The sequence below is a fragment of the Lampetra fluviatilis genome, chromosome 2 (assembly GCF_964198595.1).
Source record: "Lampetra fluviatilis chromosome 2, kcLamFluv1.1, whole genome shotgun sequence".
Classification (NCBI taxonomy): domain Eukaryota; kingdom Metazoa; phylum Chordata; class Hyperoartia; order Petromyzontiformes; family Petromyzontidae; genus Lampetra; species Lampetra fluviatilis.
The window spans coordinates 13,638,454-13,660,916 of record NC_136276.1 but is presented as its reverse complement, the minus strand read 5'-3'; the positions used below and the strand labels follow the sequence as shown (position 1 = coordinate 13,660,916).

General features: G+C 41.5%; 1 protein-coding gene across 5 annotated transcripts in view; it reads right to left on the bottom strand.

Moving 5' to 3' along the window:
* LOC144943153 (inactive dipeptidyl peptidase 10-like) overlaps window positions 1-22,463 on the bottom strand; it is a 103,851-nt gene that overhangs the window by 9,656 nt on the left and 71,732 nt on the right. For all 5 annotated transcript variants that reach the window (XM_078870390.1, XM_078870414.1, XM_078870383.1 and 2 more), the window contains 15 exons: window positions 19,847-19,967; window positions 17,680-17,834; window positions 13,737-13,837; window positions 12,998-13,121; window positions 12,057-12,095; window positions 11,593-11,700; window positions 10,760-10,848; window positions 10,414-10,461; window positions 9,381-9,499; window positions 8,144-8,191; window positions 7,592-7,690; window positions 4,469-4,538; window positions 3,273-3,467; window positions 2,059-2,113; window positions 1,624-1,723 (listed from right to left, as the gene is read on the bottom strand). In XM_078870390.1, the coding sequence (XP_078726516.1) occupies window positions 1,624-1,723; window positions 2,059-2,113; window positions 3,273-3,467; window positions 4,469-4,538; window positions 7,592-7,690; window positions 8,144-8,191; window positions 9,381-9,499; window positions 10,414-10,461; window positions 10,760-10,848; window positions 11,593-11,700; window positions 12,057-12,095; window positions 12,998-13,121; window positions 13,737-13,837; window positions 17,680-17,834; window positions 19,847-19,967 (1,471 nt within the window). The remainder of the gene's footprint in view (window positions 1-1,623; window positions 1,724-2,058; window positions 2,114-3,272; window positions 3,468-4,468; window positions 4,539-7,591; window positions 7,691-8,143; window positions 8,192-9,380; window positions 9,500-10,413; window positions 10,462-10,759; window positions 10,849-11,592; window positions 11,701-12,056; window positions 12,096-12,997; window positions 13,122-13,736; window positions 13,838-17,679; window positions 17,835-19,846; window positions 19,968-22,463) is intronic.

Sequence of the window (22,463 nt, the reverse complement as noted above, 5' to 3'; positions counted from 1 at the left end):
AGTCGCTCAGAAAATTACTGTCCTTTTTCATCATATCTTTCCGTACTATGTATATCCATCTGGTTTTCTGCGTTCCTACTTTCTTTGTTCCCTCTACGTACATATATAGTATCAAATATTGTATTATGTGTCTTTTTATACTCATTACATGTCCAAACCATTGCAGCCTTTTCTCCTCAATCTTCTCCATCAAGGCAAGTTTCTGTATTAATTGTATTCTAATTTGTTCGATCCTCAATAATTGGCGCATTAGTAGACTCATGATTCTTCTCAGTCAACTGGTTTTGCAGTGAGTCTTTTCATATTTTCAGCCCTCCTCAAGGCCCAATCGCAGCACTGGCACAACTGGTGTCAACCACTCTCGTTTTCATTCTAATTGAGATGTTGCCATCTTATGTGACCTTGTAGTGTATTTCCAAAGCTGCAGCAACCAATCTGATTATTCTCTTAATGTCATCCTCACAACTTCTATTGTGTGATATCAGTCCTCTTAGGCATGTGAACTTGTCGAATTTTTCCTCTTTTTCTCCAAACTTTTATCATCATTTGTCTATTATGTGTTTGCATTCTGTACTTTTTTACCTACTTTGTCTGTTATCGTCTGCAGTATTTCCTGGATTTGGGCTGCAAGGCCAAAATGATTAGGAAATCTAAAATAGCCAACGTCCTTCCAACACAACATTATTCCTTCTCTTACATTTGTCAAAACTAGAGCTATTATCACTTAGAAGACAAGACAAGGCTCTAGCTTTAATAATAATTTGATGATTGGTAATTCTTACAATTTTCTTTCATATTTGTATATCTTATACATGTGTAGTGACATCGCTGGATGTCGACATGCTGGGTGCAGTGCCGGCCCTCGAGAGGCACGGCGTGCGGTGTAGCGACATCGCGGATAACACAGTGGTGTAATTCAGCACAGTAAGTGCTGAATTACAGCGCTAGATGGCACCACTCTTCGCGTACAGTGCCGACCCGACAGGACAGGGTGTGGGCGTTGGCCGAAGGATGAGGTTATTCGAGGCCATGGCATTCTGGTTGACCCGGGAGGACACGTGACCAGTTAAGTCTACAAAGGGGCCCCAAGAGGGGGCTAGGGTTGGTCACGTGATTAGAACCCAGATCCTTCCCGAGGATTCTGGAAGGTGGAAGTGGCCAAGGGCGGAGCCGGCCATGCCACAGAGAATATAAGCTGGGTCCCGAGAGGGACCAGGGTTGTTGTTCATCCTGGAAGAAACCCTTAGTCTCCAACACGTGGACCCGGGCCGAAGCTGTTGATCCCAGTCCGTAGTAGCAGTTATGTTGTAACTAGTGTAGTTAGCCTGGTGGTCACCATCATAGGTTGTTATTCTGTTAAGGGAAAAGTTACCCCGTGTGTTGGAACTGAATTAATGTGTTGCCTCCAAGTCTACATCTGCAACTCAGTTGAACCCATTACACATGTAGCACGACTGTATAATTTTACAGTATGTCAAAATTATACATTAAGGCATTAGCACAATGTCACAGCTTCCAAATATTTACACACTAACCATCTTGTGACACTAATGAATCCGAGGTATCTCTGGCATAGCCAGCAACTACCGAATGCCTCAAGTCGGCAGAATTGGCTTTGCCTACCATAAAGCATGGGGTCGAAGATGGGCGACTCAGCCACACCGCAGCGCGCTTGTGCTTCTCCCATCCCCAGCACCAGGGTTGCCAGGTAACCCCCATAGCCCTGAGAGGAAAGGACACAGATTCACGGAGCGATGTATTCTCGAAGGACATAATGCCGCACACTCACGTAGTCATTGACTGCAGCAAAGAGTCCTGGAAACAATTGCGAGATTATAAAATGGTAAATCACAAAAAGAGCTCCCCATTACATTATTTGTAGGTTTGAAAAAATCAATTGTGAGTGCATTTTTAGATATATTATTTTGATTCAAAATACATTTGTGACATCTATTTGATTGAGGTACGAGTCAACAACTGAATGTGTGTTTTGCAATAATGCTTATAACATTTTATCAGAAGCCTAAATGAAAAATAAAGGTATTAAAGTTGCCATACCTTGCCATACACCCCAATCCTATTCTTGTCGATGTACGGCAGTTCTAGCAGTGACCTAAAATGATAAACGTTCGTGCTGAACACAAACTGTCAAACTCCAAATACACATTATTTTTGCTTACAGCATTTTTGCTAAATACTTTGAAAAGTCATTCTAAAACAACAACCATTTGTTTTTACACATAGCCATTATTATATTTTCATAACAAACAGCTCTTCGTGATCAATAAAATAAAAATACAATACAAACTAATTTCACTGCAAGACAGTTTATTTATTACGAAATCGATACTCAATTGTCTAAATTTAAACGTAGACATTGAAGCGTGCACACTTTGCTATATAAAGTTAAATTGTGAAGTTAAATATCACACAATTGGAAAGAATTTTTTTAAAATAGTATTCTAGTACTAAGATTCATACTTGATATGTGTCAGATCGCACGAGCAAAAGATGTGCTGTATGCTCTCCTATACTCGACACAGCCTAATAAATTAAGTTGTCACAAAATCTGCCAATGAACAAAACGTACCATTTTGAGTTGCTTCAACACACCGGTACGTTGAAGAACAATCCACAACATTTAACAATTTGGTACGACGTTTCGTTGGGAAGTGTAACCAGCATCATCAGATGATTTCCAGAACTGTGAAAATCTCCTCCCTCCCTGGGCCTTATATAGATGGCGTGATGTTATCAACATATCCACTCGATCTGAGTCAAATAAATTGATCATATTGGTTTGCAAAAGCCAACGTGTTATATTCCAGTACTTTTTGCTTTATTTTCAAGACTAATTGCAGGAGCAATAAATACTTTGAGAGAGATGTAGTGTATTGTTATTATTTAGAAGCATTTTACTGTACACAATATGTTGCATACTTTACCATCAATTCCATATCAGTGCAATACTAAACAAGAGGAGTCTATTGGTTGTTGCTCAAAGTAAATTGTGGAACTGTCAACCTGCTATCTCACCCAAGAATAATAAACAAGCATTCAAATATTAATACCACGTAACAGGTATTCCTGCAGGTCCACAAAACTTCCAATGCAGCGTCTTTTAGCGATCAGCATTATGTAATGCACAAACCGACATCTCTGTCCCACAACACATGACAAAATAATGACACTGGTAAATATATCTCCACAGGTCCCACAGCCATTGGGATTCTCATGCGCTGGTGTCATTGCTCGGCGTGTGGGTAACGCACCGTAACGCAGTGACATAGTCGTGGTCCTCCACTGTGCCCAGCTTGCGATGCACCTCGTGCAGGTAACGGCTGCCATGGAAACCCGCGCCACGTCCGTCAAACCGGGCAACAATCGTTGCATGCCCACTCGCCAGCGCAGCTTCCCATGACAAACCGAACACCTCGGACACGCTCTGGTCCCCGGGCACACCATCACTGTCACCGAAAACACGGGGGCCGGGGTTACACGTACATGTTCGGCACCTTTCGTCAATCCTGCACAGCGGGGGAGGAGACCCCCAGGAGTAACGCAATACAATTGATCATCGCCATGGGGCATGCTCTCTGTAAGGCCACGTGCACACCGTCCATTTACATGCTTGCGAAAGTCAAGCACGGCGAAGTTGCAGCAAAGCCTCGAGGTATCTCTCTCTAAGTCTCCTTCTGTACAAAAATCACCATGGCGCCGTTTCATAACTCCCGTGGGAAGGACAATCCATTCAGGGTCAAAAAGCAATGCGATGAATACACCGCAAATCAAAGGAGAAGCTGAAATATAAGTCCTCCCAGAAAACACAATCCCCATAGATCTTATTAAAATGGCATCGAGGTCTGTAGGATTACTTTCATGATAGGACTCCTTTCATGACAAAAAGTCAATAGATTTAGAATACTGACAGCGTCGATTGGGCGCAATGGAATCTGCTCTCCGTGACAGTATGGTACGCAATGTTGACTAACGAAAGCAGGGTTTCTCTATTGACTTTATACAGAAGATACATTTATAGCGCCTCAATGTAAATGTCCGCGAGCAGAAGTACATTTAGTATATTTGAATTAGCTGGTGATTTTATTGTATTGCAAGATATGTATTTTAATGACTGGAGCGTAAAAACAAAGTCGATTCTCATGATTATAACGATGGGCATCTTAGCCACTAGATTATGCTAATTATAATTTTAAGTGCTTTCCACTGACATTGATCAAATATATATTTATTTAATATATATCCATCTGAATATTATACAATTTAATAAAAAGTCACTAAAAAAATATTGTAAAGTTTACAATGGCAGTGGTGTATGATTAAAAACAATGACGTTATTTTCACATGTATATATGCAAAATGTACAGTATATAGATCCAACGGAAGATAAGCAGCTGAAGTGCATGCATGCTTTCAGAATGTAAAACAGTCTGAAGGTCGATGCACTCACATGATAAGCAGAAGTGGATAGAGGAATTCTTCAGTAAAACCTGCAGGAAGCATCAGCTGTAGAGGTACCACTGCAAAACACAGAATTACTCATTTCTTTCACTATCCTTCATCCATCAGTCTTTTTTTAGATGAAATGTGCATGCATGATGTCATATAAAATAACAATGTTATAGAACTTATAAGTGAACATGGAATTTGTTGGTTTAAAACAAATTAACAGGTTACTTTGGAGACATTACAGTACTGTATTTTGAAATGTATCAGTAAGAAGTTAACAGACCATCAATTACAAAGCATAGAATGAGACACCGACACGGCTAATTGATGCATTATCACAAAATCGAGGTCAAGATGTGATTCAAGACTCTTGTTTGTATGTTCTCATTCATTGTGTAATTTGCGTATTTTTGTTTTCTCTATTCACCTAAATATAGCATTATCGTACATTTGCATATAATTTACATGCACCCTATGCGTGTATCATAAGGAAAATTGGTTTACATTGAAGAATTGGCGCATCGTTACAAGTTGATTCATCACATACAAACGATACAACTGCAATAATGTTAGCTAAATGGTCAATTCCACGGTAAGGGAATTGCACAAACAATCCAGACACATTAGACATGATGGTATAATGCTCGTTTTCATATTTCACCGACGTTTCTAAACTCATAAAAGACCAGATTTTGTTCATGTAAAATGTTTGTGGTTAGCAGGTTTTGTGTCCCATACTGTAATTCAGATACATACTAGAAAATAAAAAAAGGGAGAAGATATATTCCATCAAAGCCAGGTGTCCACATGTGGTGCATCAAACGTCGTAATTGTACTAATGGACACAAAATAGAAATATAAAAATGGCCACAATTCAAAGCACCACACAAAGGTAGTGATCTATATACAGCGTGCGTCGCTCTCTCTTTACCTGGGGCTCATTTTAGTTAATTTGTAGGAGTGGTCTGCTGCCTCGAATAATGATTTATGAATGCCATTTATTTGTGTTTTATTCATCATGATCACATTCAATCTAACCTTTAACCCTCCATTACCTACTGAAGGGTACCATGAATAAAAATTATAATTGAACAAAATGGCAATTTGGCAGCACTTTGTCAGCGATATATTTGGACAATGATACCAATGTTTCACCATGGCCCAGAAGAGAAATGTGTGCAGCAGAGGCAGAGTGCAGGAGGCTCATCTCACATGGCTATCATCATTGAACTATGTAGAGGTGTGTTACAATACAACTATTGCATTCCTCGACAGAATCATAGGAATGTGGAAATATATTTGTGTTGTTATTTTATAACTGTCTAGCATATATACAAAAACATATTCGATTATTCATATATATGTATAAAGATTGAAACTGTGATGATGTCGACGATTTTATTTTAATATTTTAGTAAAATAAGATTGCCCAAAAATAAAACAAAAATGAAACCATGTTCAACACTAAAATGTCACGTTACATTTTAATCGCAGAGGTTTGGAAATGGTACACACCGATACTAACATGTGGAAGGAATGCATGACACGCAAGTCCAAATTCTATAATCATCACACAATGTTGTTCAATATGTGCAACTGTAAGCGTGGTATAAAAGTCCAAACAACAGCAATTATCAACAAACTGACCATCTACCAAATGCGATACACCTGATGCTTTGCAAGCCCGCTTCAAACCCTGGTTTACAACTGTTTTGTACAAATGTAAGAATCAACAAATCCCCATGAGCCATCGTCCCGACTCTGTTACTTTGGTCTCCAACACCCCTGTCAGTTATGCGTGGGAATGCCAGGTCCCTGAGCTCATGTTTTCCAACTCCTTTGTTCTTTTTTGCTCTGTTTCATTTTCTGCGGCCGTTTATGTTTTTTCGGCATTTTGTAAGGAACTTTGAAACGAATTAGCATTTAAGTGACACATAAATGACAATTATTTTCTTTCATGAACTGCAATTGTTTAAGAAATTAAGAAACTGAAACTGTTGCACACATTATCTCCTGAACTATACTATTGTTATCATATGAATCAATTATTATAATTATTATAAACGAAAAGAAAGCTCGCTCTGATAATTATCAGAAAGCTTGCTCTGAGCGAGCTTTCTTTTCTTTATAATTTAAGAATCGAGATGCTTTGTGAAGCAATCCTAAATATTTCTGATATTTAGTTCATGTCACGCTTGAACATACGTACCATACACATACTTTTAACATAATATTTATATACACGTACAATTTCCAAGACGTATGGCCAGCGAAGAAGAGTAGGCCAAATACCCTCTAAGGGGGCTCTCTGGAGCTCCCTCTGATGGAGGCTCTTCCGGCAGCAGTGGCGTACAATATTACACGTACATACGTCACCATAAATGATAATATATCCTACTCCGTCTATGCATGGTAATGGGAGAAGATAAATTAATCACTTGCTTACAATGTGACAGGAAAAGACTGGTGAAAATTATATTTTAGACGTGTGAAACTACAGGTGGCCTAGGACACTGCATTATTCTTGATAATTTTCCTCCTCACGAAATTAACGATTTATCAAGAATTGTGTTTTCATCGTAAGGCCAGAATTTGCTGAGAACAGTTTTTACAAGGGTATTTTTTCAAAAAATTTTGTTTAGTAGAAGTCACCAATTACTGAAAGTGTGAATTCTAATTTTTCAGAAGCATTATATTGTCCAATTCCAGTTAACTAGACGCTGCCACAGCTGTGTACATCCACAAAGCAGCTCCAATTTACGTTCTATATTCACATGTAATTTGCGGAGCATAATATGCATCGGAGCTCCAGTGTCAACGACTTATCCCAGTTTTGGTTACTTTTTCTGGTGCGGTTTTCAGATTTACATCGTTATTAAATTTGAGCTGTAATTTAATAATCATATTTCTAAATGGTTGAAAAAAACACTGGAAAGAAACCTAACAGATCTGTCTTAAAACTCATTCACTTTGGGTCCATCGATTCAGTGACCAGATAATTTAATAATGCAGCCATTTTATTAGCTGCACCACACGCTGCATGGAAATTAGGCCTCTTGTGGAGGTTATAAATATTTCAATGGAACGCCTTTTTTCTATCAGTGCCCCTGTGCACACTCCTTACCGTAATCCTCGATGGTGACATTGCGATAGATAGTGGTGGGTGTCTGCCTCTGAGCCAGCATGCCTCTCAGCTCAGTGTTGTTTTCCAAGATGTGAAAGCCTGAAAACCCACACGGTTAGTTTGCTAGATTTCCAGTCTACAATATATGGAACGATTGCTACATATTTAACAATTGACCCCCTTGCGATTCAATGACTTGTCACACAATTCAAACTATTCTAGTTTTTTTTATTCTGTGATGGGTGTAGAGTCACAAGATCCGACAGGGGTCATGTGAACCAATAACATACAACGTATAGGAAGAGAAAATTATGAATTGCTATGTAAAGTGTAAGAATACATTTTATTCGGTGAATCGTTGTATCGTTACTTACCTAATTGCTGTGCTAAAATGAAAGAACATCTCTAGTTCGTAGTTATATAATTTACTCATAATTAATTTAAATAATTTATAATTGAGTAGTCAGCAAAGGTCGAGAAGTGAAAGCAATATGCAGCCTTTGGAATAAAAAGCAGATGACAAAGCATCCGGTTGAAAGCTTTAGCACTTACTGCCCGGGTTGTCTGTACTGTGCACTGTCACCATTGGGACAGTAGGGCCTGGAAACACATTTCATGCAGGCAACAACACACAAATTAAGTATTGATTTGCAAGCCTTGTTGTCATCCTATTTCCTGTATACACACATTCGTACATATAAAGTAAAAGCAAAGTTTACCAATGCTCTAACGGCACTGGATGGTGCTCATTTTCATTTTTGATTCTCAATCAGGTGAAAAGCCCCACAATACATTGATTAAAAAATGAGTACCATGTTTTGGTTATATCAAAGAGGGACGCCTGTGTTTGCATTTCATCAAAGTGTATGTTTCCACTTCTCAGGTAAAATCCTAATCATGACCAGCCAAGACCCTACATGTGCCCTTCGAGATTATAGTACAATCTGCTAGCGAATGCACACTTACGGGTGCACATGCACAGACACACAGAAAGGCACACACTGTAGTTGTTAAGCTAGGCACGGTGCTGAGAAGTAATCAGCAATCTTCTGTGTAGCTGTGCCATTGTGCTCATGTTAGACTTGTAGACAGCGAGACCATTTTTTTACAACTCTATTTTATAAATCCATTCCCTCTGCCCCTACATTGACTCAGAAAGATTTAACAATCAGAAAATAAATAAGATGATGCTGTTCCTATGAGTCATGTATCTTATATATTGCAAAACTCTTTAACCTTTCTGACTCTGTACTACCATGGGCCAACTTACTTTAAAAGTCCCCCATGCCCAAGAGAACAATCTCCTTGGTCCATAAAATTGCTGGGCCCAGGGATTTATATCAGTGAGAATTGCCTCTCAGCCACCCTGGATCAAGAGGCCCTTATACCAGATACCATATACGCTCAGCGAGTTCATCGTTCTTCTCACCTATACTTTAGTTTATGATAAACATTGCTTTGATCATTTGGTCAGTGTCACAAAGCGTGTATTCCATCATTTAAGATGGCGTTGGTAGACTGTGCAAATCTAATTTTGTGAGTTGACACCCAAAACTTATAGTCCTATGAGGCGGTCTGCAGATAGCATAACATCAAGTAGGTTAATAATTAATCACTCTATATAAATTGTTGTTGTGTTATCGCCTCGTGTATTTGAGTTTTATCTTGGATTCTCTATGAGGAACTGGCTAAACACCTCAAGCAGTAGGGCCGTTAAGATTAAAAAAAAAGTGTTTCGAGATGTACATATAGTTGGTGACATCCACTGCCTGATTCTGCATCAACTCACCATCACAGAAGAGCAGGAAGTATTTGGTGCTTGGGCTGAAGGACACGTGGTGAAAGGAGCAGTTCGGGATGACTCCACAACTGAGGCACTGCCGCTCAAATGAGCCGCCCGTCTCCACACTGTGAGGGCCCAGTGGTCACGCATTGCTTAGCCACCGCTTACAGCTCACTGAGACCAGAATAAACTTAAACAGTGCTACTACGACGAAAACACACATCATTGGCAGTGACTTTGGTGCTGCCCACTACAATGGCCGCAGCAGGTTTTGATCCGATTTATATTTGCTTCGTTCTTGTGGTTTATTTTATTTGTTTTTGCTTTGGTCATTTTGGTGACCAAGGTCACTCTTGCAAATGAAACTATCCTGGTTACTTGAATACTTGTCTGGTTAAACAAAATAAACTTGGAACTTGAACAGCAAAGGATGGATGATTAATGGCATGCAATCCCCACTTTTTCTCTTCGCCTTGTCCAAACACACACTTGGTAATTACTCAATGACTATTGAGTTGCAACTGCAGATGGCAGTGAGGTAGTGGTACTGAGCTGTTAGTTGTTTTCATTCGACATGTTTTTCCACTCTACGGGTAAGATTACAACCTCTGAAAATAAAAACTTCTACTTTTAAAATCTAAATATTTTCTGAGTTTTGGTGCATTTCTCCAGCTTGAACAATTTTCCGTTCTCGTATTATAAATGAAATGATGGAAAAACATCTTTCAATCAAACAGCAAGTGTGATGATTTACAAGGATAGAAAAGCAATAAACTATTAAATTATGTAAGAAGAGTTAGGACATATTCTTGGGTCTGTCGGTAAAGTCACGTAGATAGGTTAAAAAAAATAGTTTTTTGTTATTTTTGTTATTTTCTTTGAACCTATCTATGTGACTTTACCGAGAGACCCAGGAATATTAATTCCTGCAGTCACGAAAGCTTTAAGTCAAGATTTAAGAGTTAAGACATTGTGAGGAGAAACGTTTTTCTTGGTTTCTGAGGTGTTTTGCAGGAATATGTAAACTGTGGAGTCCCACCTGTACAGATGCCGATTTGTTGGGCCATCCTCAGTGCTCAAATAGTACCTAGAGAATGAGATAAATATACTTTAGATTTGTTTTGTATATTTGTAACATTTTCATACGTTAAAAAGTAAACATTTTATTTGTTTTGTTCGAAACTATGCACAATTATAACCCAACGATTACAATATGTATCATCAGTGAAAATGTAAAGGAAAAAGAAAACCACAGGTACACATTTGCAAGCACAAACAACAACAACCACTGAGTGGCAGTGACGTCACCACGACACTTGTGCCAGCCTATGTGCACCTTGAGGCCAAGCACAAACAGACATGCACACACAAGCACACATACGTACAGCTTGCGCTGGGTAGGGTGGTGAGCCAGCAAGGCTGTCACCTCCCAGTCACCAGACGTGATAAATCGCACGTCATGACCTCTCCTTTCCTGTATTCCACCAGCAAAGCAAGTTAAACATTTTAATTAATCTATTTCAATACAACTCATTAGCACTGCATACAAATACGTATGCATATTGCAGCTTCAGTTTATAGACACAAATGTGTGTTCTTGGTGTGCAATCAGTGAAGCATTCCGCGAGACCTCTCTCTCTCTTTCTTTCATGTTTTAGAAAATTATTTTTCACAAATATGAAGCGGTAATGTGCTTAAATTAATTGAAAAGTATATTTATTGAATTATTAGTCCATCAGAAACCTGATTTCTCTAGCATCCAGTGAACTTCAGCATTACAACTCTGCTTCATGGCGATGGTAAGTAACTTGATTTTAAAAAGCATATATTAATTGTAAATGCTAAATTGTAAAAAGTATGTTAGTTACTCTGACGCTATAAAGTGTTAATGAAATGTGTCATGTGTTAATTATGTGTAAAATAAATGTTATGATGGTGATGTGGCATGGTTTAATGATTTAATGAATGGCGGACATCCCCTATAATCGGAGAACCCCCCTCCCCAAATTAGTCCGGCTTCAAGAAGTATTACTGCATCTGTAGTTTTTTTGACATGTCATAATTGACAAGTAAATTCTCCAGAACATCAATGAAAGATTTTTTGAATATACTGTCACATGAAATGCACATGTTAAATTGTGAGATTTATTCGAGGATACTGTTTGCACATGTGCCTTTGGGCCCTTTGTTGGACGAACATGGCTGGAGATGTTGGTACCTGCAAGCTGAACATTCCCAAGTGGTGGAAAGCCCCACGGCCGCCCTGCTTCGCTGCTAATGGCAGGAAGAATCTCTTCCCATCCGGAGAAAAAAGCGGTGACTCAGTCTGCAGATTAAAGTACAGATAATGCAAACAAAATGATCCATTAATAGATAACTGAAGCCACGGGTGGCTTCTCACAGTCGCAAATCCTGTGGCCACAGGTATTAATGTTTTTTAAAAGGATGGCCATTTACCGGATTTTACATTACAGAATTCAATAAACTAGCAGCAAATTATTATTATATGCTATAGATGGGGATATGGCCTCTGGATCTGGGCATGGGGTTGGTGCTAAAATTGTAAAATGCGTCTTAACGTGGCAGGAATTAATTACAATGTGTTTACTTTACTACACCAGAGTAAAACAAACTCTGTGGAGCTAGAGTAGATATGGATTCCCATTAGAAACAAACACATACCTGTCCAGAAAGCCAGGCTTCAGAACTCTCTTTGTGTCGCTGAAAAACAAATATGAAAAAAATGTTAAATCTCACAATAATACAAATATTTATTGAAGGGAAATATGCTGCTTCATCAGTTATTAAAACAAACATAAGGGTACTACTGTATAATGTGGGCTATCAGTTTTTGTTATTGTATTCAGTTTCTAGGTTTTCCATACCAAAGAGACATATGCCTTGTTTCCATGGCCAGTGGGAACTGAGCCAGGCCCAACAGCTTAGGTCGAGAAATAAGAAGTCCCTGGTAGAGAGGTTCCCATTTAATTCCAGATCTGGTCCTCTGAGCCCCTTCCCAAACTGAACCACATGCTCAGAACTTGGCAGGAACCAGTCAAAATGCTCGGGGGGGGGGGGGGAGTCAATGTTCAATCAAGATGCTTGGAGGATGTTCAACTTCTTTCCAATGTCAGTGATACAAATATATATGGCCAAAAAGTAACAAATATATATTTGAACTAAAAATATGCAAATTTATACCCAGACCTTCATTAAACTTTATTTCAAATGTTTGGGATAAAGCATACTGCAACTCTAATCCCCCATCAATGCAATGTATAGGAGGGAGGGAGTGAGGTGGACAGAGAAGTGGGGGGGCATGGGGGGTATGAACCCACAGAGCCCGATGTTTCATGTGCACAAGGACCCATATACTGGTTCCCTTCCTGAGACAGTCCTGCACCATTAGCTGGGTCTGAAGAGCCTGGTACCCAGCCTGGTTCCCAGCCTGGTTCCCAGGCTCTCACCTGATTTCTAAATGTCAATGATTTAACGGCATGGCTAATTCATTCACAAAAGCTTGCAGCCGCAATAAACATTAAGGAAACGAGCACATTATTGGTCTTTGCCGTACAAATTGGCCTGCTTTCCATAAAGGCCAAGCAGTGTCAAGCAAGTCACACCTCTGAGCACACTCCAGACGAGGCGTTGCAGAAGGTGAGGATGGAGAAGTTCTGAGCCCGGCTGAGCCAATTAACGGCCAGCATGCTGTTCATTACCCAGGCCACCATGGGGATGTAAAATTCCCTGTCGAAAGAGGAACGCGAGTTGTCAATGACAAAGCAAAACAATTGTAAACCATAATTACACATTCATAAATGCAAAAAAACTGGCTGTAACATGTGGCATAAATATAAGGTGTTACCATGTTCAAACACTAAATAGAAACTAATTACAAGGCGTCACTATTGCGCAGTGACACAAGTTTGGGAGAAAAAAGCACACTATATATGTCACTTTGATAATGTATGCATTGCCCTTGAAACTGATTGGTCTGGGGTTGTCTCACCAGTGTTGGACAATGGCCACCAAAAGACAAGCAGCACAAGAACATTTAAATCACCCAATGTGTTAATAGCTCACGTTCAGCATTTTTGACTAGAATTCCACATTATTCGTTGTTCATCTGTGGTGTCCACTACACAAGACACCAACTTAACACGGACAAAAAATAAATTAATTGGGAAAATGCCTCCATTTTAAAGAACCAGATTATATGATCTAGAACTGCATAATGTATCAGCCTCACAGTAAAACCTGTGTAAGACTACAATGTGAGCTGTGTTCACTTGGGAATGCAAACTCCGTGGGTGTGAGGTGGAAAGTGTGGAATGCCGAAGGGTGCAACATCTGTAATCGAACCTTTGTTTGAGAGTCTCAGGAGGAAGAAGCTCTGTTGTGGCAGGGCTGGGTGAGTTCAGATCGGCCAAAAATAGTCGCGCTCTTGGGTTGTTCTGCCCTGCCTAAGTGTGCACAACATTGACGGAATATGTGTTACGTACTGAACGGTCAGGAATAAAATTGTTTGTTTAATCATATGAGCGACACGTAACTTTACAAGCCATTTCTGGTGTGTATACGCAAAACCCCTCATGAAACCAATTGGATTGTTTTGGGGAAGTGCACTCGTTAAGGCCAGGATGGCGGACAGCGGAGTGGCATTTATAGCTTCCCCAGTTCCAATGTTCACACACACCACTAGATCCTAATTTGAGTCTGAGCAGACCTTTAGAGCGTGGTTGTGGTGGCAGTCCAGGCCAGATCTAAACACACATTACCACTGGTGCTATCGTAGCCAGAAAAATCACCAGGTTACCAGGATTGTAGTACAGTACCATTAACACTACGCCACTGCATACAGATGTGCTTTTGTATTTTTATATATGTACACTGTTGTCTAAAAGCAGTAAGCTCGATTGATATTTTTCACCTGTGCACATACCCACTCCAAACAATACAAATATTCGGGATCGGTTTTTTGAGACATTGATTCTATATCAAAATACTGTCAGGACATTTTTATTATTTCCCCATACTCAGTTTCTGGCCTACATAAAAAAAGTGTGTGCACTGTTATTATTACATGTTCATTCACCATTTGCAATATTTTAATTAAAATACTAAGTGTAAGCCATTTCCTTACAAAGAGCATAGGTGGCACCCTTGATTGACTGGTCCATTAGGCCAACAAAAGACTTTGCTGATAGAGTCCTTTATCTTGCACGGTGACCATGGGAATGCAGTTTTAATAATCGCATATAGCTACAGCTCATATTAACACCGGAATGCCAGATAATATGCAGAGAACATTCACTGGCGTTTGTGTGCCTTTCCTCCAGTCCAATATACTGGAGGAAATGCAACGTGGCTAAGCAATGAATTGATTGGATGTAATAATGAAAACATGCAAAACATACAAAATGTTAAATATTCTTTAATTGAAAAAGCTACTCAGCTTCAGAGTGCAGGTTAAATTACTAAATTTGGCAGGTCCCCGATGTATGCTGGTGAGGAGACAGAATGATTCACTGTGCATACCTCTCTGAATGCTGGCAGCAGTGTAAATGTACCATATTTCCTCTCTGCTATTTGAACACATTATCCCTTACTTGTAGTCTGTGTGCACGAGTCGATTCGCGTGCATTTATTTGAGTGCATACGTGCATTAGCTTTGTGTAGGTTGTACATGCTTCACACGCACACGCAGGTTAGGCAGGTGCACTGCATGTTTGTGCTTATATGCATCCCGTTTGCAGGGTACATCACATCGATGCTGAGCCCCTTTTTCCCAGGGGCTGCTTGATTAATGCGTACGAGGCCCCGTTTGCACTAAACCCTATGACACGAAACACGCACATAGGTTGGTGTGCACAGATGCACACACTGATACACACACACATACAGTGCGCACACCCTGACACGCACAGACTCATAGGTTAACACAAAAGACAAAGATCCCCCACATAGCTTTAACAGATTGTTGGAGCAAATGCTATTTGCGAGAACCTATCAAGGTCGACACAGCACACGAAGGGGTGGGTGGCCAGCACCATGCCTCCCCAGTCGTCATGTTCGCACACTGCACCAGGTGCTCATTTAAGGCTGAATCGATCTAGGGAAGACCTAGGACCAGTTCAGATATACAGCACTGTTGTTTGCTGTGAGCGAGAATCGGGTTCACACACACATAAAACAACTACACAAAGACAAAGGCACACACTCATAGGTTCACACGTAGATATGCACACAAAGACATGCACATTCCCACCTATGCCTGTGTGTGTCAGTGTGTGCGTGTGCACGCCGATATATCATAGGTTTTTGTACAAACGCAGACTCTTGGATACATATCCCACAGGATACCTCCATGCCCCCAACATGACCAGGATATCATTGACATGCAGGGCATGAGTTCAGCCTTGCCGTTCGATGAAACAGAGTACCCGACCAGTAAAACGGCTTTCCGCTTGTACTCTGCTGCCCACTCGAGCGAGACAATCGCTCCATTACAGGCACAGTATTATGGCTGTGAGAGAAAGCAGAGCTACTACATTTTAATTGAAGATGCTGGGTTACATGGGAAAATATTTTCCAGATGGTACTCACCAGCTAGCTGCCGCTTTCCATCATTACAAGTTAACGTTAGATTTATATTCATCAATGTTAAGCGACTCCTCAAAGGCTCATGGATTTGGTCATTCGTTATTTTGGAATTGAAAACTCTTCTCCAATTATGTCCAGATAATAATAAGTCATCTATAAAGTTCCATGCCCATCAATACAAATCAATTAAAACTGTAACAAAATAGTATTTCCATTTTTTGTTCAAAATACAAAAACCAGACTCATAGACAGTAAAGCATGTTTTAATTGGCAAAAGACTGTGATAATTTTTACAGCACTTTAATTCATCTAGCCCCTCATCAGCATTACCAGCCCACGCAAGGAATGGGAAAGAGACGCGCCTGTATTTTGAAGGTGACATGCGTGGACATTAAGAATCTGGACTTGTCAGTACGGTTCTGCATCAGCGGTCTGCCAAATGGGAGAGGCGCTGTGAGCAATTTAAGCGCCAGGGGCGATTGGATTTGCGTAGCAATGCACTCACTGTGCAGTCCCCTCGAGGGATGGCATCCATACCATGTCGAGTGTGATGCAAAAAAGTGGTGGGAAATCTTGCCCTATCAGCCGCAAAGCAATGGATAAGCCCACCCACTATAATTGCCTAATGTACTGTGAACGCACTAGTATTACCACCATCATTTCTGAAATAGAATAATTAAATGGTCTAGTTTCTTTATAACATTTTAGTATATAGCCTAAAGCTGTTTGAATGTGACAATTATTATTAGATTTCCCCCAGTGTAATGCTGACTGAATTTGATGATCTTTTCATTTGAATGCTGTCTCAGTACATAGCTGAACTTTTTTAAAATTAATTAAAGTATTTGGCATTTATGTGTCACAGAGAGCTTCCAATTAATAATGTATACATGTCTAAAACCTTCACGTGAAATGTTCAATTCAGTAATAGTGTAATGAACGACTTCCGCGACACGTCATGTCGAGGGTACTTCTTCTTTTATTTTTCACACGGGCACAACACAGGCCAACCTTATTTTTCTCACTCTGAGTAAACCGCTAAGATATTAACGTCTCTACTGGCAACACACAGCCGATCACTTGACGTGGTCCCACCGCCCTCACTCGGCTACGCCGCTGCCTGGCGGCGTGACGAGGATGGCGATGGAAACCCCGCAGGAGATCATCCTCGTGGCCGGACGACGGAGAGAGATGACGGCGAGCAGCGACCCAAGAATCCACCCACGAACCCCGAGCCCCGGGTCCGCTCGCCCTTTTATCTCCACAGGCGTGGCTCGGCTCCGCCTATGGCCACGCCCTCTCGTGGAACCTTCGAGCAGGTTCCCGGAGCATCTCGGCCAACCCCACCTGTTACCTTTGCCCCAGATACCTATCCCTCTCCGATGGGATGTTATCTTAACCGTGCCCGTACCCGTGCTTCCCTTTCCCAGCCAGCAGGTGTCATCATGTCATTACAGTAGCATTCCGGGTACTATTAACCTTCACTTTACTCACTGGTTGTGTATCTTGGAAAAAAAATAAACATCATTGTGACATTTTCTTGAATGTGAATTCAGATAGATTATAGGTGCTCACTACATCTTGAATCACGTGAAAGTATTGCACTTAATTGGGGCCATTAGACATGAATTATCAACAAATCAAGGCAAACAGCCATGGTTTGTTGTGGATGCCAACATCTGGTAACTTGCAAGAGACTCACCTTGGGGTAAGGGTATTTCCTGCTGGTGGGGTAAACAGCCCCGGTGTATTGTGGGATTTCAGCGAGCGGGACATTTGAGTCGTTTATAGAAGCGAAGGCAAGACGGCTTCCATCCGGAGAGCACCAGTGAGCCACGGACGAGTGTAGCACTTCCTCTGGACAAACACAAACAGCACCCATGTGGCTCTCTGATCTGCGTTAGTGTTAGTGCGTGTTGTTCGGCATGGTGTCTGACTTTTGTTCCCCACGTGCTTGAAACGTCGGACATCATGCCGTAGCACACTCGGTACAAACCCCCCAACAAACTCAGAGAGCCATAAAGTACAACTGCGAGAACAAACGCAGTATCCCCCATGTGGCCTTACGGACCGTAGGAACAAGCGCTGTTGGTGTGGCCTGCACCATGCCTGGCTGACTTGGTCTCACAGGGCTGATACAAAAATACGCACACATGTGCATGCCCACGCAATAAAGATTTTATTTTAAAGCACGACAGAGTAAACATTATTTTGTTCAAGCACTGTAATCAATTTATCAATTTGTTTTCCTTTATCCAAAAGAGCCTCACCGAGTCTGACTCATGTACTGTATACAAACAGCCCTCATACACACTTTTGCCCTTTTTAGACATGATTATATACTTGAATTACCTCGATCGTGCAGATGTGCAAGTGCTATAATGTTAGCCTGCCAACTCTTGAAGCCAAACCCCTCTTTTGTTTCCCATAATTTAGGAGACCTCAATGCAAAATGCAGGGCTCGGAGAATGGTTGGCAAATTTTACAGTGAGAGAGAAACACAAAAGAAGAGAGCAAACAGTTGGGTTCTTCGGCAGCAGGAACATGAATACGATGAACACCTTGTTTTTCTTTCAAAAAGAAGGGACATTATAAACGAATGTAAAGATTTTAGGCTCCCCCAGTCATCGGAAAATTATGTACAGTGCCACAGCGTGATGTTCTTTTTTTTGCAGACAGTCTCACTTCAATGCGCACTACACTAAACATCCAACCTGTCACCACATACTTGATGTTCATGGGTAAGAACACGAATGAATGATACTTTTGGGGATCTTGTCGTACATTTTTTTTTAAACAATGCAGTACAATCTCCTGCTTTTGTTATTCGCTCAGCAACCAAGCTTCGCTGCCATGTACACTTTCTACCTGCGCCATAATAATGATGTGCTGAGCAAAAGATAATTGCCTTCATAGTCAGATACTTGCTCAGCGCAATCCTTTTCCACAGATTTGCTGAGGCAGATATCAGACATCTCTGAAATGCAATGCTGAACAGATACTGAAAAGAAACGCTTTATTTCGAATGTTTTATAAAGGTAATCTGGCACAGTGTGATGCCTCGTGACCACCTTTCTGTCTGTATTGAGAACTCACTCACGCCATTAGCAAATGAAGCATATTTGTATTGCTGAAATTACAGGTATTGGCGTGCAACGACGTGTGTGCTCGTCAATAACTTTACCAGATCGTGTGGATCACGTGTGAGTGAAGTCTCAGTCAAATCATTTTAATGGGACTTGCTCAACTGATGGCAAAGTCACCTTTAAAAATGAACACCTCTCTATGCTTCTTCTTTACACACCAATTAATCCAGGAAATAAGCACCTTACACTAAACATCAAGTTATAAATACAATTCACGCACGTATATATGTGGATAGCACACACTCAACAACCGTGTTTCGCATCACCTTATGTGGGCAAACGATACCTTGGGATCCTGATGAATGAGTAACTCAAACATACCACTTTTGCCTGCTCTGTACTACCATTCAGCCTTCACTCGGCTGACAGATTGCACTGTCCGTGTGCAGGGCTGGAAGAGAGGGGACTGGAGAAGGATACCAGCTGTAACTTATACCCTATTATAAAAGGCTAATAAAACAACAAGCGTCAGGGTCGGGATCGAACCCATGATCTATATACCAGGAGGCATAGTTAACATCTCACCAACATAGTGACACTGCAGTAAGACTCATGTTATAATACAAGACACAAAGATAGAGGGACCAGGATGTAACCACACATCATACCTCCGATTAGTGGAGGTACGATTTGTCGGAGGTGCGACCAGCCAACCGCGCTTATCGCACCTCCGATTAGCGTACGGTGCGAAATAAGTTCAACAAACATATGGTGATGTCATACCTTCATACAGCCAGTCGGAAATCCCATTGTAGACTGAGCCCACCTTCCCAGTGGAGGTGATCTGGATGGGCGCTGACTGCAAGTCCGGTTTGAAATAAAGGTCGTTGTTATAGACGTATACCTGCCCACAGAAACAGAGGGGAAAAGGTCTATCAGCTTTGACCAGTGGTAATGCACTTCTAATGATGTTGACACAATGACCCATGTTATAATGATAAACTCAACGCATTTATCAAAAAACTGTAGCCTTCAAAGGAAATACATAGACCAGGTAATGTCTTGGGCATTGTCCATTACTAGGGCTGTAGTAATCGGAGCAGGTCAGATTTAGAATATGCAGCATCCTCGATCCATCCGATCTATCTACTGGTTTGGGAGTTAAGTGTATAACATGGCTACAAAAGCAAATCATGAGAATCAGATTGCATCAAAACAGTTACATTGGATTTGTGATCGGTTGGTTATCAAATTAATTTGTATTTATGTTTTCACATGCAGATAAACCGTTTAAACCTTATGAAATACCCTGTGCAGCTGTAAGTTACTTAAAACATACTTTTTAATCACACTGCACGTTCAGAGAAAATGTCGATACCGTATACTTAACACGTGGGCTTTCGCAAACCAATATTACGATTCAAAGTAGATTTTTGAGTCGGATTGCAAAAGTAAAATGCGTGTTGTCCACCCTCCACAACATTGAAAAATTGTGAGATTTGTCTCCAACGTATCGGCGTGCCGACGCACTCGTACATGGTTCCGTTTGTTCACGTGACAACTTGGCTGTGTCAGGTGGATGAGGGTTTAACGACACGCATTTTACTTACGAGATCTGACCCAAAAATCAACTATGAATGCGTACTGTACATTAAAATTATAATGAAATTGTGAAAAATTTAAATATGAACAAGTAAAAAACTGTGATTATAAAAAAAAACTGCACACCCTATCTCTATTTGTCATCGTTTTCAATTGCTAAACATGCTGTCTATCCTATTGTTATTGCAATAACATTCTGAAGCTCAACTAATTGTCATGAAATGTTTCAAATGTGCAAAAAAATATTTAATATAAAAAAAATGACACCTCTGATAGGTCATATGTTCTTGGATATACTGAATGAAAATCAAAATAATTGTTTCGTAACTTTTTTTTTGTCTTTACCCCAAGTATGAGTTCCTGTTATTTTTCTGTGGCAAACTTTTACAATGACAAGCACACCCATACTTCACAGCTGTGGAAAATATGGATCTAAAGCAGGCCTCCTAAAACTGTAGATTCGCTATAAATAGCGCCACATATCTACAAACTAAGCCTGGCGGTGTCTACAAACTAAGCTAGTCTGTATAGTTTGTAGATATGCACAGTTTTAGGAGGCCTGACGTACACGGCAACAATCAAGAACGAGATGCGCTTCGAGCTCGCCATGGACCACGTCGGTGTCGGCATGTCGTTCCGTCAAACGGCTGCTGCCATCGATCATGCCAGGATCCGCACCAACACGCCGAAGCTGCAGGGCATGAACGACCTCATCGTCGCACAGTCAGTCCGTGTTCTGGTGGCCGTCGGGCTGCAGATGATCGCCAGGATAATCGACGATCCATCGGTGTGGGCTTTCTCTCTGGCTGGCGACGGCAGTACTCACCGCGGCCAGTCGTTCTTCAACCTGCGCACCCGCGTTTGTTACCGCGGCTTCCTCGTCAATCTGCACCTGGTCGCGATCCCTATGTTCGAGCGTCACACTGCTCAGAACATCTTCCGCATGCTCGTCAAGTTCCTCGACGCGCTGTACCCCAACTGGCGCGCCAAGCTGATCGGCTTTTCATCGGACGGCGAGAATACGATGACTGGGCGTCATGGGGGGCTGGTGACGCTCATTGTGAAGGAGGCCGAGAACGACGTCATTCGAATCTGGTGTCCGCCTCATCAGATCGATATTGTGGTCAAGAAATCCGCCGAGTGCGTCTTCGATGGCAGCTGGGTGAAGATCGTGTACGACTTTTCGGTGTACCTCCGCGCCCAAAACAACCTGATCATCAAGATGAAGGTCAAGTGCCCCAGGAAGGCTAACCGATGGGCCAATCTCGGGAACGTGCTCAAGTTCTACAAGCAGTACCGCCGAGCATTGATCGAGTACACTACTGAGAACAACCCCGCGAAGCTGCCCACCGCCGATTGGTGGGTTCTTACCTACGCGCTCGTGCCCGCCATCGACGCCATCAACGTCACTATCGTCCAGCTCCAGAGCCAGTCGCTGCTCATCGCGCAGAAAGGAGGAGCATATTCAGTCGCTTATCGGGTCGCTCACCGTTTTGTTCAGTGTTGAGATTGTTGATGGCGTCAACAATCATGATGAGGCGTACGTGTCGTATCATGATCAGTCGATGCGCATCGCGTCTGCCGCGATCATTGCCCACATTGAGGACCAGGGATCGTTTGCGCAGGAGAGCTACGAGGGTCTCAATGAGGTCGACAAGACAAGGATCGTCAAGGAGATCTCGATATATGCGATGACGCTGATCGCGGGTCTCAACGACGTCAAAGCAGAGCGTAACGACGCCAATCGAGCTCTCGACCAGGATGCGGCGCCCGTGATGCCCGCTCAGCTCGTGAAGAT